General features: G+C 45.2%; 1 protein-coding gene across 3 annotated transcripts in view; it reads right to left on the bottom strand.

Moving 5' to 3' along the window:
- CRTC3 (CREB regulated transcription coactivator 3) overlaps nt 1–15,687 on the bottom strand; it is a 92,574-nt gene that overhangs the window by 24,134 nt on the left and 52,753 nt on the right. For 2 of the 3 annotated variants that reach the window (XM_045561650.1, XM_045561652.1), the window contains exons 4-7: nt 12,285–12,346; nt 10,814–10,876; nt 8,314–8,414; nt 912–947 (exon numbers count right to left, since the gene is read on the bottom strand). In XM_045561650.1, coding sequence (XP_045417606.1) covers nt 912–947; nt 8,314–8,414; nt 10,814–10,876; nt 12,285–12,346 — 262 coding nt within the window. The remainder of the gene's footprint in view (nt 1–911; nt 948–8,313; nt 8,415–10,813; nt 10,877–12,284; nt 12,347–15,687) is intronic. The other variant, XM_045561651.1, reaches the window with a different exon arrangement.

The following is a 15,687-nucleotide window of genomic DNA, read 5'->3' as shown; positions in this document are numbered from 1 at the left end:
TCTGTTTTCAGTCTCTTTTCATATCCAAGATTTGTTAGGAATTCTTCAAAGAATTCACTGGGAAATACAAACAACCTTGAAGCCACTTCTTTATTTCTGTTCTAATGGATTAGATGTTTCTTGATGTTTTAACTTTTCAGGATTTTATCCATGGCCTAAAATGGCTTGCCCAGAAAGGCATATGCAGGATGACAACAGAGAATTGTGCCTCTGGTGCCAGATGCTCCTCATTTGTCGTATCCCCCATGAGTCTTATCTTTGTGACATATAAACCTAATTTAGTTGTTCATTTTCAGATTTTGAAAATTAAATTCCAGATATATAAAGATTTAGAGAAAAGAAAACAGTGCCTGGTACTGAATGAATAAATGAACTGTGTCAGACTCTCATTTGTCAATGGCTTTGAGTGTCATTTCCACAGACCTCCAATATGATTTTAATTGGCTTTACGAAACTCAGCATCTTCTGCAAGATTTTCAATTTCATTTTGCAACAATTTGCATTTTCCTTGCATTGTTTATTTATATCTGTCAATTACTGACTCATAAAGACTTTCTAAATGGTCAGAGACAGTGTTGAGGAGGGAAGGATATGGGAATAACCAATTGTTTAAATGATCACTTCATTCATATTTTCATGTGATTACAACCTTTGCTTCCTTGAACCATGGGACTGTGGGGACTTGGATAACAAGGAACCTTTGTAATGTAATCACACATTTCCTTTCTCATGGCCTTGATCATGGCTAGCCTTAATTTTCTAGAGGCCCTCTAAAAAGTAAACCAATCAGCAGTTGTCAGCATTTTGGGGAGGGCTGAAAACACAAATATTAATTAATTAAGTTACTGAAAGGTTATATACACTATAGTCAGCATCCCATTCCAAAACAGGTAGGTAAAACCAACTCATACCTTCCCCGTGCCCATCACTCTCACCGTCACAGAAACCTGGTGGGAAAGGAAAAAAACACTTTTATGTGGCTCTCTCATTTTCATTTATTCATGAATTAGTACCTCTTTCTGATTTAAAATAGAATTTTGAAAATTCTAAGGCAGCTTTTATACACTGATGTTCACTCAAGGTGCTTTAGCAGTTATAGTAAAAACAGATGTAGCTAATTTGAATATACGGTTGGTTCCTATCTACTTTTCTTTTCCTTTAAAATTGTCTCAGTCTTAAATTTTCTTACTATCTCTGTCCTGAGAGAAAAACAATTTTTACAAAGTCTGAAAATCTCTACTCAAATCACAAAGTAAAGAAGTACAGATGGGAACACTCTTACAAATGCTTCATCATGAGGGTGAGGGCAGGTAACTCCAAAAGTCCACATCCCTGTTTGACACTTAACCACTGGTGTCTCCAGGAACAAACTAGAAGCTCCATGCTGTATGTTGTTATATATATATATTTCTTGCACAGTCAAGTTATTTTAAGAAGTAAACATATCTGGAGTCTAAGTCAATTTAAAGGGTATATTCATAAAGTTTTTAAAATATGACTTAGAATAAGTTCTAGCTGAATGAAGTACTTTTTATCCATAAATTATACTACAGATGCAACATATAGTATTTCCTATTGCTCTGAGCTAAAACTAAAGAATTGTGCCAAGAATGTAATATCTTACCATTCCCTTTGGAGCAATCAAATATAACAAGTAAGTTTTCAGCACACAGAATCAGGACAAATTTTTAAGCTCTAAGCCTTTAACTATACTTTGCTTAAAGTTTAGGTAAGTTTCTGGCTAAGGTGAACCTACAAGTTAAGCTGATTAGTCTATAAAATTTAAACAAAATGTCTAATAACCATTCATTAAACATATATTTATTAAGATCCTGCACAAAGTGCTAGCTGGGCCAGGTGAGAAGATAAACATGGTAGGAGAAATAAAATTTTAGTGGAGCCAGGAGCACTGAGAGGCTGATCAATTAGGCACAGTCACAAAGAATTTCTCCCAGGCCCATGGATACAGAATCTAAGTTAGTTACTGAAAACTTAATTTTAATGCACATCCAGACTACTTGGGTGAGCTTGTTAAAATGTAGACCATGGGGGCCAATTCTCAAAGATTTTGATTCAGAAAGTCTGAGAATTGACCAACGAATCTACATTTTTAATCATCATCTCAGGGGACTACTGCAGACAGTCCCTGACCCACTCTTGGGGAGACGTGGACTAGGCTGTAGCTTTCTCGGTGACTGAGCACATCTAAAGTCAGTGATGCGAACAGGAGGACGTGAGAAAGTGACGTGCAGAGAGATAAAAGGTGTGGCTCTGCAGCCAGCACTGTCCAAGGAAGAGCAAAGAAGCTTCCGATTTATATTGTGGCTTTCCTGGGACCCTCCTATTGGGAAAAGGCAGGGAACTTGACTATTCTGACCACCCAAAAGTGATTATCCTTTTAAAAATTAAAAGCTACGTTTTATACAGCAATCTGGTATGTCAAAGCGTCTCTTTGTCATGAAGACAGTAATTACTAAGGCTGACCTGTCCCTGGAACATAAAGACCCAACTGAGGGCTAGCACTTGAAACTGCCTTGGGTGCCTGGCAGACACCCTACGTGATATCCCATCAGTACCACACTCTCCATCAGACTGGAAAGGAAGGAAGGCTTCATGGAGGAGGTGGCACCTGAGTTAGGCACTGAAGGGTAATGGTAAAATAGTAACAGCAGCCAACGTTACTGTTTGCTTACTATGTGCTGGGTACTTGACACAGACGATCTCGTGTAGTCCTCACGGTACTGCTGTGAGGTAGGCGCTGTTATCCCCAAGATCACACTGCTAGTAAGTTCTGGGACTAGAATTCTGGCCGTGTGCCTGCAGAATGGCTGTGTCCCTAACCAACGTGCTGTACCTGGGAGGATTCAGACACCTGGAAGTGAGGTTGAAAGGGTGCCCCAGTGCAAGGATAGGAGCAGAAGCAAGAGGGAGAGGAGGGGAGGAGGAGGCAGAGGGGCAGGGAAGGGATGAGGAAGAGAGGGAAGATGTGTTCAACAGGGGCAGGGAGTGCCACAGTCTGGCCGCAGCGCAGGATGGGAGGAGTGGGACACAAGGCTGGGCTGACGGAGGCTACCAGTAGTCTGGCATGATGTGGGGATAGAAGGTTCTGGTTAGAGAAGTGATGTGGTTCAAACCAAGCTTCAGAGAGACTGCTCTCGCAGCAGAGGATGAGATGGATTGAAAAGCCTCATGGCAGGCAGACCAAGCAGAAAACTAATGCAACAGTCCAGCCAAGAAGGACAAAGTCGGATACTGGCAGCGAGGACAGATCAGAGGCGGATTTGAGACGCGTTGCTCGGCTACTGAACGGAGGTGAGGGGCACGGGCACGAGTGTGACTAAATATAGCTCCCAGGTTTTGCAGTTGGGTGACCAGAAGGATAGTGGTGGTGATAACATTAATGACTAAGCTAATGTATGATCAAAATATCCAAGCCTGGATTTTTACTACTAGATAAAAAATATCACAGGATACCACTATGAACAAAGGGTTAAAAATAAAAAGGAACGAGTTGTGACTGGCTATCTGGAAACAGAGAAAACTAATTTGTATCAGTCCCACAGGGGATGGGACAGCAATGACCAAGGCTGCATTTGTGTTCCAGGAAACCTCGCAGCCTCAGAGCCACCGAGGGCCGACCTCTCCTAACATAGCCGCACCGAGGCCGTGTTGCTTCTATGCCTGGCATCCCTGGCAAAGCTAAAATAACTCCTCGCACCGTCTGGATTTGCTAAGTAAAGAGGAAGACAAGGGGACACTTAGCCAGAGCGTATCCTAAAAGAAGCCTCTGGTGTTTCTGCCTCCCCCTTCTGGGCCCTCCTGCCATCCAGGTGACACTCTTCTTGTCCTTCTTTAGACCTGGGATGCTGCGCTCCCTGCGGCCCCTCACCCCCACCCACGCAATCAGCAGGCTTACATCCTTCAGGGTCTCCTTAATTCTGTAGGTCAAAGCTTATTTTGCAGGTGGAAAAGCCACTGAAGTCCAAGACACACCCGCTGCCCCGCTCTGAGAGGAGGAGCTGAGGACTGTAGTCTCCAAAGATGGTGATATTCAGCTTCTACAGCCCTGGGTGTGGGGCTGTAACGGTCACGCAGTCTTCTGCCCTTAGCTGTAGACTGCGCCCTGAAAGAGCACGGACCACCCCAGCCTCCTCCTCCACACGCTGGTGGTGAGAGGAGGGGAGGTGGGGACCGGTCTAGGCTATGGGACAGGGCAAATGTCCCAGAGAGCCCCGGCACTTGCCTGTCTGCACGTATGTGTGAAATGATAATTAAACTGCACGTGCTGCCAGGGAAATGGTCACCATTTCTCTTTATAGAGTCTGGATAATTAACCAAGAGAGAAATTATAAAAATGTTGTTTAGTTATATAAAAGTTTATTTTTGTCATTTATATCAGCTACTCAACATTTATGCCTAATTATCATGCAACTCAAGAACCATTATGAAAATTACTAAACATGTATCAGACTAATGGCTTTATGTTCGTGGGACACAAAGCTCTGTTCATGAACGTATCACAGTTTATTGCTTATGTAGTTCAGCCCCGAGCAGACGCTCTCCTATCATCCGCTCACAACAACAAACAGTGGGGGACGGATTCCCAGGGAAAGAACAGTTATTGCTTCTACTATAGAACCTAGTTCTGGGCTTTAATTATACTTTCCCATCACTTTTTAAATCTTTATTTGGTTGGTCCTATAATAAGAAATACCTTTTTGCAAAGCTAGTTGATATTTTTAAAATCCAAAAGGAAAGAAAATGAACAACTTTAATGAATTACAGGGGGAAAATACATGAAGCTATTTAAAATAGCTCCCACCAACAAATATAATTCTCCAGAAATAATTCCCATCCTTGGAGACTTGGATAATATTTTAAACACACTGGCTTTCCCATGTAAACACACCCATATTAGGATGTGTTTCTGATTCTGCTCTACTCGCAAGGCAACTGCAGGAGCAGGCACACGGCTCAGACAGCCCGGCTGGAGGTCAGCCCACCTTCCCTGGGTGTTAGAGATTGTGACCCAGCAATTGCTAACTGCTGGTTTGAAGAGGAGAGACCACCAAGCTTATCAAGCCAATCCAGGAACCCTTCTTTCTTTCTTTCTTTCTTTCTTTCTTTCTTTTTTGAGACAAAGAGTCTTGCTTTGTTGCCCGGGCTAGAGTGCCGTGGCGTCAGCCTAGCTCACAGCAACCTCAAACTCCTGGGTTCAAGCAATCCTTCTGCCTCAGCCTCCCGAGTAGCTGGGACTACAGGCATGCACCACCATGCCCGGCTAATTTTTTTCTATATATATTTTTAGTTGTCCAGCTAATTTCTTTCTATTTTTAGTAGAGACGGGGTCTCGCTCTTGCCCAGGCTGGTCTCGAACTCCTGAACTCGAGTGATCCTCCTGCCTCAGCCTCCCAGAGTGCTAGGATTACAGGCGTGAGCCACTGCACCCGGTCTTCTTTCTTTCTTTCTAGCTTTTCTTATCACTCTGTCGACCTGGAACAGTATTTATGTTCTTTTGTTTTTCTTATTCATCCTGGTACCTTCTGACATTTCTCACCTCTTCCCTCAGAGGCTACATCACTCTTAGCATGAATACTTCAATTCAGGTAATCACTTTCTTCAGCTACTTTTTTTTTCTTTGTATGCGAGCCTCAAAAACTCCTTGCTTAAATTGCCTGTGATCCCCTTGTTCTCTCTGGGCCTTTGGCCCTGTCTTAGAGCAGTGGAAGCTTTGCACAGAGGCCAGTGCCAGTGAAGGAACGGCAGAGGCAGAAACGCAGGGGCTCGGGGGTGAAAAATCTGTCTGCCCCGCCCCCTCCCAGTCCGGGGGAACTAAGGTCCTGCTGGGCTCACAGGCAGCGCCCCCATTATAGCCTCTGGATTCTCAAGGCTTTGTTTATATATTCCCGTCTCTACCCATCCTGAAGCCAAACTACTCCCTCTTCCCACACTCTGCTCCTCTAAGCAGTGCGCAGTGGACCCATCTCCAATTCCAACATCACTGCCAATTCTACTCTCATATTCCCATGTGTGGAAACATGGGTAGACGGCTCTAAGCAATTCTGAAGGCTCTCGTACTTTACAAGCAAACTATCATTTAGGCACATGTAGTCTTCTCTAAATTGTACCAAGGGAACAAATATAGTAACAATTATTATTAAATCCCATCCCCACTATATGCAAGGAAATAAGACCATCAGCGTTCTCCTTGGAAGGAACAGAGACTATTTAGACTTTAAATAGTCCAAAAAGTAAAGAAAACCAGAAAAGCTGGTAACTTGGCCAAAGATTTATTTATTCCTGTTTCAAGAGCAAACACATAGCCCTTGCTTGTGGACAAGAGCAAAACTGCGGACGGAATGGATAATGCAAGACTGTTGTTCTTTCTAGATTATAAACCCCAGAAAGGCAGGCTTGGAATGTGTCTGAATGAATCAACCTCGTTTCCCGTGCAGGTTAAGTGCCAGTGTGTTTTGGTGAGTGCTCTGCACATGTGGCCCCTGTGTGACTTCTCCCCCTCTCCACCAAAGAGGGCCCCTGCATACCAGGCACGATGCTAGGGGCTGGAGAGAATGAGACCATTAAGATGCTGCCTTCAAGAAATCTACACGGGCAGAGAAGGGAAAGCACATCCACGTAAAAAGCAGTCAAGTGTCGCAGGTGCTAAGATAGCTGTCTGCAGGTAGGAGCTGTGCAATGTTAGAAGGACACAGGTAATTCTGAGCTGAGAAGGAGAAAGGTCAAGGATGGCTTCACAGGCCGGGCACGGTGGCTCACGACTATAATCCTAGCACTCTGGGAGGCCGAGGCAGGAGGATCACTTGAACTCAGGAGTTCAAGACCAGCCTGAGCAAGAGCGAGACCCCATCTCTACTAAAAATAGAAAGAAATCAGCCAAACAACTAGAAATAGAAAAAATTAGCCGGGCATGGTGGTGCATGCCTGTAGTCTCACCTACCTAGGAGGCTGAGACAGGAGCATCGCTTGAGCCCAGGAGTTTGAGGTTGCTGTGAGCGAGGCTGATACCACGGCACTCTAGCCCAGGCAAGAAAGTGACACTATGTCTCAAAAAAAAAAAAAGGATGGTTCCACAAACGTGGGTGCACATGCTGACGCTTGCGGCTCGAGAGGGGATTGGCCAGGAGGCCAGGAGTGAGCTAAGAGAGGATGCCATGGGAACAGGATGAAACACTAGGAGAACTCAGAGTGGTCTACACCGACTTGGGGAGTGAGGCAGGGGAGCAGGGAGAGAAGGGAGAGAGGTGGGCAGGGGCCAGATCCGGGGCTTGTGTCATGCTAAAATGGGAGATTTGGACTCTTTCTTCTAGAGGGGAGCAGGTGGCATGGAGGGATTTGAGCAGGAGAGTAAGACGATCAGATTAGGGTTCAGTCTGTGGACATACCAACCTGAACGCGCCTGCTCTCGTCTGATCTCAGCAGCTAAGCAGGGTACTTGGAAGGGAGACTCACTCTGGGAGCAGATAGTGCGAGGTGGCGTGCGTATGCCTCTTCCCCTTCCTGGTCACTCGTGGCCTCTCCCCACCCTTGTACTCACGCTGGCCCAAGGGAGGCGGAATGGCAATCTGACCAGCAGAAGGGGAATGACTGAGCAGGCGATGCTCAGCTGCAATCCAGCTCCCTCTCCTCCTCCCAGGGCGTGCCTTCCCTCAGAGGGTGGTCACCTGCTCTGTCCTTCCTGTCCCAGTCCTACCTGACTACTCCTCCTGGGGGCCACCCCGGCCAGAGCTGCGGCCACTCGCGGAATCTGCCTCATTGTGGGGTTCAGTTGTAACAGGCCCATGGACCCACAGAAAGAAGCCACTTCCTCAACCTGGTCTCATGAGTAGTAAAGGCGATATTTAGCTCCATCTGTTACATCTGGTTTTAGTTCTCAGTTTGTTCAGATCCTGGGTGGGAAAAGAGGACCCGCAGAGAGCCCAGCGTAAAACTGGATGGAAGGGCGGTAAGACTGCCGAAAGCAGGAGAGCAGTTAGGAAGCTACTGTCAGAGTCCACGCAGAGGACGATAAGCGCCCAGAAAAGAGTCAGTGCCGGGCGGAGGGGAGGAAGTGCGAGGGCCAAGAGATGCCAACAAGGGAGAGTGTGCCATGGGGGCAGCAGGGCGAGGCACGCGCCACCCGCACCCCATCCTGACTGCGCCATGCACACGCACGCACCTCCCCTGCCGGGAGCTTCTCCTCCCAAGACCAGCCGGCCGGGGAGGTGCGTGCACCGTGCACGCTTTCCTCTCTCGGTTCCCACAGGACAGATGAGAAAGCACAGCCGCTGTGAGCAGGGGGCCTGTGTGTCTTACCCATGTATGGGGCAGGCCAGGCTGACTGGCCGCCTCCTCCATAGGGGTCCTGGGGCTTGGTGCTCAGAGCACTCGTGTGAAGAGCAGAATCAGAATTGGTCCTAAGGAGGGGAGGAGAGAGTCTGGCTGAACATCCATTTTTCCTTAGTGAACATGCAGTATTCTTTGTTGAATATATCCAACAGGAAAGAAGGCAAGAATAATCAATTTACAATCACCCATAAAATGAGGGGTTAGGACCTACCTGAAGTCCCTTACATCACTAACAGCCTCTGAGAATTGCCCACACCCCAAAAGGCTTTAATTTATACTCCATAGGCTTGTACTTTGGAGTTGACGGCACGGTGATCCAGTTCCAGAAGGCAGGCCTTGCATTCACGGCCTCCGAGACCTTACTATGCTTCACAAGTCAGAAGACGGCTGTGACCAGTATAACCTGTGGCTGCACTAGGTTTTCTTCATCTGAGAACAATGTTCCTAGAGCAGTGCTTCTCAAACCCTTTCAGGGAGTACGCAAGGTCAGGACTATCTTCAAAATAACGCTAAACGTCCTTTGCCTTGTCACCCTGGCACTCTCCCGGCACAGTGGAGTTGCCCAGCGGCTAAGTGCAGGCTGGATGAACCAGTGGCAGAGGACCCAGCTGCTGTCAAGAGATTTGTAAAAGGTACAACAATGCCACTATTTGTAGTAAGTTTTTTTGTTTTGGAAAATATAATTACGTTTCTTTTTAAAAAGGTATTAGTTATGTTAAATGTTTATTATTGCTATTTTTAAATGCATTAAGTATGTTTTAAAATGTTTTCAATTTAATTTCTAATATCAATAGATACATATTGGTAGACACATAAACAAATGCTCTTTGAGGGCTTCAATGATTTTTTGAGAGTGTAAAGTGGTCTTAAGAGAAAAGTTCGGGAACCTCTGATCCCTTGCAAATTTCCGAAATTCTTCCAGATAGCTCCAATTTATACACAGCCTTGGCTCCAAGAGATGATTATTTATTTATCTCATCTGAGGGTCAAACTTTCTGCCATAAAAAGGACTTATGAGCAACTTCAAATTAGCCCAAAATGCTACATTGCGGTCCGTTACAGGAGAGAGACTCAGGTGGCTATTAAGCCACATGGCTTCAGATGAGGGACGTAGCAGACAAAGGAAGAATCTATGTGGTGCAACAGGAGGAGCATGGCCTCTGGAATTAGAGAGAACTGGGTTCAGATTCCAGCCCTTTATCCATTCAAAGAGATTGAAGAGACTGCCAATCAAATGCAGAGAGATACCTGAGAAAATCTGAATACAGACTGGATATTAAATCATATTAAGGAATTATTTTTAAGTGTAATAATGGCATTGTGGTTATGTTTTTTTTCTTTATTTTTCTTTCCCTCATGATACCTGTGCAAAGGTTATGTTTTTTTTAAAAGGTAAGAAGGTCATCAGCCTTATACGGTTAGCGATATTTACAGATGAGATACTGTATCCAGCCAGGCGGACCCGGGGGAGAACAGGACTGGCAGGGCTCTGGGGAGGACCCAGGCTGAGGACAGGCACAGGGGCCTCTTGCAACTCTTCCCTTTGTGTATGTTTAACATTCCCCACTATAAAAAAGGTGGTTTTTTATTTGTTTGTTTGTTTTTAAATCCAGTTCCTTCACATATTAGCTAATGAGTCCTGGACAAGTCATCTAACTCTTTTTTTTTTTTTTTTTTGAGACAGAGTCTCACTTTGTTGCCCGGGCTAGAGTGAGTGCCGTGGCATCAGCCTAGCTCACAGCAACCTCAGACTCCTGGGCTTAAGCGATCCTACTGCCTCAGCCTCCCGAGTAGCTGGGACTACAGGCATGAGCCACCATGCCCGGCTAATTTTTTTGTATATATATTTTTAGTTGGCCAGATAATTTCTTTCTATTTTTAGTAGAGACGGGGTCTCACTCTTGCTCAGGCTGGTCTCGAACTCCTGACCTCGAGCGATCCACCCGCCTCGGCCTCCCAGAGCTAGGATTACAGGCGTGAGCCACCGCGCCCGGCCCATCTAACTCTTAGAACAGAAAATAATACTCATTCTTGTAGGGTGTTGTCAGGATTGAAAAAAATAACCTAGGTAGAACTCTCACTCCTGGAGTGTGGCCCAAAGGTATCATGACAAAAGTTGATGTTTACTGAACACTTGTGCTTCCCATGTATTATCTTATTCAATCCTCACAACCATCCCATGATATAGGTACAACTATTTCCATTTTTCACATGAATAAACTGAGGCATCCGGAAGTTAAATGATCTGCTCAAGGTCACACAGTGGGAGGCAAACCCTGGTAGTCCCACTCCAGACCTCATGTGCTGTGCTGTGCTGTCCCCTGAGGGGTTGGTTTTTTACCACTTCATATAAACACTGAGGACATAAATACACTCTAACAACCGGATAATATGTAAAGAGTATCAGGACAACCAAACTGCTCGGTCTCCTTTAAAATCTACTTCTACTAGGAAACAACCCGGGTACCTGTTCAGTGCAGACGTCAGCCTGAACCCAGGGTGCTTTTCTTCTTTCCAAGGAGGCTGCTGCCTTTAAGAACCGGAACAACATAAAAGGAAAAGCAGTTCAATCCCAGGGAGCAAAGGAGAGCCCCAGGCCCCTCCCGTACACCCTGAGAGGCGCTCAGAAACGCCCACGCGCCCACGCACTCCTTGTGCTCATCATTGCTAACTGTTAATTGTTCCTCTGATCTCCAGGATAAAAACTAGCACAAATCCATAAGAACAAGATTAACCAACAGGCCTTAAGGAATCAAGGAAAGGGCAAACAAGCCCCTTTGAATCCCTTTTGAAACTGTTCAAATCTATGATCGACTCTTCTCCAGGGGCTGTAAGGTCTTATTCCAGACGTGTAAACAGTGACCCCTCATCACGTACCCTGAGTGTGTGTAGGGGGGGCCTTGGCAATCTTGTATGCAAACATTTTGCATTCCTGTAGGGATGGCCATGAAGAGGAATATACTTGCTACAGCTACCCAGGTTATGAAAATATTAATCTGACCAATCCTAATGCTCTGGAAAGCATAAGACATTTTATTCTTGGATATACATAAGAAAAATATCGGTTTGGATATGCCTTTTTCTGATTTAAAATAAGAGATTGTATTTATCCTACAGTCTCAGGTCCCTAGATTCTCAAGGGTAGTTGAAAACCCACTTGAGGTAGAGGCCGGTTTATCTCCTTCCCAAGATCCAGACCGTATTATTCATAGTAAGTGCTCAGTCAGATTCCCAGTGGATAGAGAGTAGATCTCGACCCAGAGAGATAAATAATTTTGATATGTACATTTCAAATGCCTCCCAAATATGACCTGGTGGTCTGAAAATGATAACACAAATGGATGCGGCAGTCTTTTTCAGTTAATATTATATTCTGTCGTCTTCTATATTGGGTACAAAAATACTCAGAGAGACCCTAAATCAAATATACCATGCAAATTACCATTTCAAGAGTCTTTCATTCCTTTCAGCAGCTTACTAAGACACCCTGAGAAAAGGCACTTAGTCTTCCATATCTCAAACATAAGACTGCCAGAGTATTCTGTTGGTAAATGTATTATAAATTTGTTTCTGTTTTGTTTTAAATATGAACATCTAGATTTATTTAAATAATTTTTCACCTTAGACTTCCATATAAGCTTGTAATTATATATAGAAAGACTTAAGATTTTTTGTTTTTGTTTTAAGAGATGGGGTCTAACTACATTGTCCAGGCAGGAGCGCAGTGGCTATTCACAGGTGTGATCATAGCACACCGCAGCCTCCAACTCCTGGCCTCAAGTAAAGCCCCTACTGAAATCAGACTTAAGTTTTATAAGAGAAAACAAGATTCTATGCTTTATGTCATAAATTTCTAAAACAACATTCAAGGTGGGTAAAATAAAGTGAAACCATCTAAAAAAACCCATGCCCATCATCTCTTTTAAAATATGGCTTACCTCGGCCAACTCTCATCCAGGGCCTGCGAGGAGTAATTGGCTGCAAAAGTACTACCATCAAAGTGGAATTTTTAATAAAGGAAAAGTAAGAATTAACAAAGCTGAAGCAGAATTAAGAAGGTGGACTCCCAGAGTTAAACCGAGCCTTTGGGCTCTTTATCTCTCCTCCCGACAGCTCTTCCTCCACAGCTCTTCCTCCACGCTTTCTCTTATCAACTTCCTCTAGGACAGTCTAGTCCTCTGCCTTCTAACCAGTGTGGTCTCTGCATGACTCACATGGGATGTTTCTCATTGTTTTTGCCTGCCCAGCATCTTTTGCTTTCAAGAACGTCTCCACTCTCACTCCAGACCTGGTGAGGCTGTCATTCCTCCCTGTCTCCTGGGGGGACTCAGGCCCGGTATTCTAGTCAAGGTACTTCATCCCCCTGGAAACAGTGACTCTTCGGGGATGGGATCATGACCCAAGCAGGACCAAGGAGAGTGCTTTTGAGAGGAACAAAAGGAGCGCCCGACTGAGGCTGGGAGCCTGCGGGCCGTGGGAGCCTGGTGTCTCCCATCAGAGAAAGCCTGTCCACACGTGAAGTCAGCACAGAGTGGCACCACAGAGATACAATCTCAATGCTGTTGTATGACCTCTTAGATCTAGCCTTGGGTTTCCAGTGACATAAGCCAATAAATGTCCTGTTCTCAAGTTAAGGTGGGTTCCTGGTACTTATAACCCCCAAAAAACCGCATTAGATTTGTGGAGAAATGTAAACTTCCCAATGTCCCAGTGTTGTCAGGGGCTGTTTCATAAATTCTGTATCACTCCCTGGGTACAGCAGGCCTTAGAACATATTCCAGATGCACGCTGAACCCAGTGCGATGCTGTGCTATACACACCGACCACAGGATAGCTGTTTTCTTTTTTTAATTAATTAATTATTTAATTTTTGGAGACAGAGTCTTGCTCTGTCACCCAGGCTGGAGTACAGTGGTGCAATCGTAGCTCACTGCAGCCTCCAACTCCAGGGCCCAAGTAATCCTCCTGCCTCAGCCTCCCGAGTAGCTGGGACTACAGGAGTGCACTATTTTCATTAATTTAGTTAACTGCATCCATAGAATAGTCTTCTTAAGACTATAGTCATATTATTCTCCTGCTAAAAAATCTTCAGTCATTCTCCTCAGCCTAAAAGGTAAAATGAAACTTTACTGGCTTGGTAATCGTTGTGCTCCACAATCTAGCTACAGTGCTTTCTTCTGCTCCTGTCTTCACTCCAGCCGTCTGAGTTCCACAAACCTGTGGTATTTTCCTGCCTCTAAGCCTGTGCCAATGCCATTTCCCTCTCATCCCTCCCACGGGAACACAGGCTCCTTGAAGGCTGGCTCAACTCCTTACCACCCCCACCAAAACACACCCATTCTCTGTCTCCTGAATCACTGACTGCATGAAATATGAATTTGGCAGTTACCAATAAATTTTTGATCCCAAACCTTTATTTCTTAAGGTAGAAATAATAAAGAAGATACCTAATGACAGAAATTTGGAAATGGATATCTAAGCACCTACTACGTGTCAGGCCTGTGCTGAGTGAGTTCACAGTCTCATTTAATCTTAATAATCCTGGGAGGCAGATGATATTACCCCCATTTCACAGCTGGAGAAACTGAGGCTCAGTTCTAGAAGAGTTGAGAAACCTGCCGCAGCTGGCGTGGCAGATCAGGGGTCGAACCCATAGCTCCCTGACTCCAAGCCAGGAGCTCCCACTAGGCTACACTGCCTCTCAGGACACAGTGCACTAACACCCAGTGTCCTCGGAAACAGAAAACATGGAGCTTCCTGGGAGGAAGGATGGCAACTGCAAAAGAAGGTGTTACCTGCTTGGGCTCAGGAGGAAACAGGAGGCTTGATGGAGACGCCTGGGCTGGGCATCTCCAGTGAACACAGAACTGGGAGTCAGGGGAATGTGGGCTCTTGAGGGTTCGTCACGATTCAGTGTGAAACGTTTTCTTTATCAGGAGAGCACCAGGACTGCAAGTTTCATCCTCTACAGATTAGTTTTCCTTCACATGTCTTATTATTTTATTTCTTAATCTGACCCTGAATCAATACACTTAAAGAGATATTTTCAAGAGAGAGACATTTCTTCAACATTAACGATCAGGCTTAAAGTATGTGAAGAGCAGATTAGAACAGACTGGGCAGGAGACCGAGGAGGAAAAGCTGATGAAGACCACGGTGAGAGAGGAAGCACAGCACTGTGCTACTGGCAAAGCCATCAGGGAAGAGACGTCAAGTCTCACGACCTGTGGTTCTCTGCCTTTCTCTCTTCTGCAGGGTTTGACGACTCTATGTCTAGAAAAGCTGAATTTCACCATTTTTCTCAGCACACTGCCATCTTTACTAAGTCCAATTACACAGCCCTGGCAACAGAGCAGAATGCAGCGGTGTGACAGAAATGTAATGATCAAACATTGCTTGTTTCAGTGTCGAGGTGTAAGTTAGCATTTTAACCTTCCGGATATTAACAACATGAAAATATAATAAATTCCTGAAATTTCTGGCATAATTAAGCTGAGAAAAAGTTAAAGATATGACCTCTGAGCTCTCTTAATGCTTACTGCCTCATCTAATTTAATGGATATTTTGAATCCCAAGAACCGTGGGCACGAAAAGAACCACTTATAAATTTACAGTTAAAAGCAACACAAGGAAAACCTGGAAAAGGTTTATTTGTTCTTTTGAGGATTTCAGAAAACTTCATTCAAGCGGCTTTAATTACCCCATAACACTGACATGCCGTACAGAACAACCTACAGGCAGAGAAAACATCCTTATTTGTAAACCTGAATTTACCATTTAACTCAACAAACATTTCTGGCTGCCTGCTGGGCGCCTGCACACAGCAGAAGGGAAGCACAGGCCGCTGGGCTGTTAACACACCACACTCCTCCTCTGTCACTTCCTTCATTAGTTAAGCTTAGTTAAGCCTTTGGCTCGAGGAGTATTTCCACATTACAAAGGAGGCTTGGAGGAAACACAAAAGGAGGGATAATGAAAAAGATAACCAAGGAAGAGGTAGCTGCAATGGATGGAAATAGAAACTAAAGTTTAAAAAACATCCCCACACTGTCATAGACCTCTGTTTACCTCTCTGTGCACTCCCTGCAGCCCCTTTGCCATCTCCCCTCCTTTTCCTTCCCTCCTGATGTCCCCTGGGGTCCTGTGGCCACACAGCCTCAGCCCCATCTGCTCCCATTGCTCTCAGAGGGACAGGACAGGGAGGAGGACTCAGAACCACGGGGCGCCAGGCAGAGCAGGAGCAGGGGCAGGCTGGGGACTCTGGGGGCTTTGGGAGGTGCTTCCTAGGAGCCTCTGGGCCAGGGCCTGTCTCCCTGGAGAAGAACTCCTGTCCTCTAGGCT

Source organism: Lemur catta, chromosome 9, assembly GCF_020740605.2.
Source record: "Lemur catta isolate mLemCat1 chromosome 9, mLemCat1.pri, whole genome shotgun sequence".
Taxonomy (NCBI): Eukaryota; Metazoa; Chordata; class Mammalia; order Primates; family Lemuridae; genus Lemur; species Lemur catta.
This window is presented reverse-complemented; position numbering and strand designations above follow the sequence as displayed.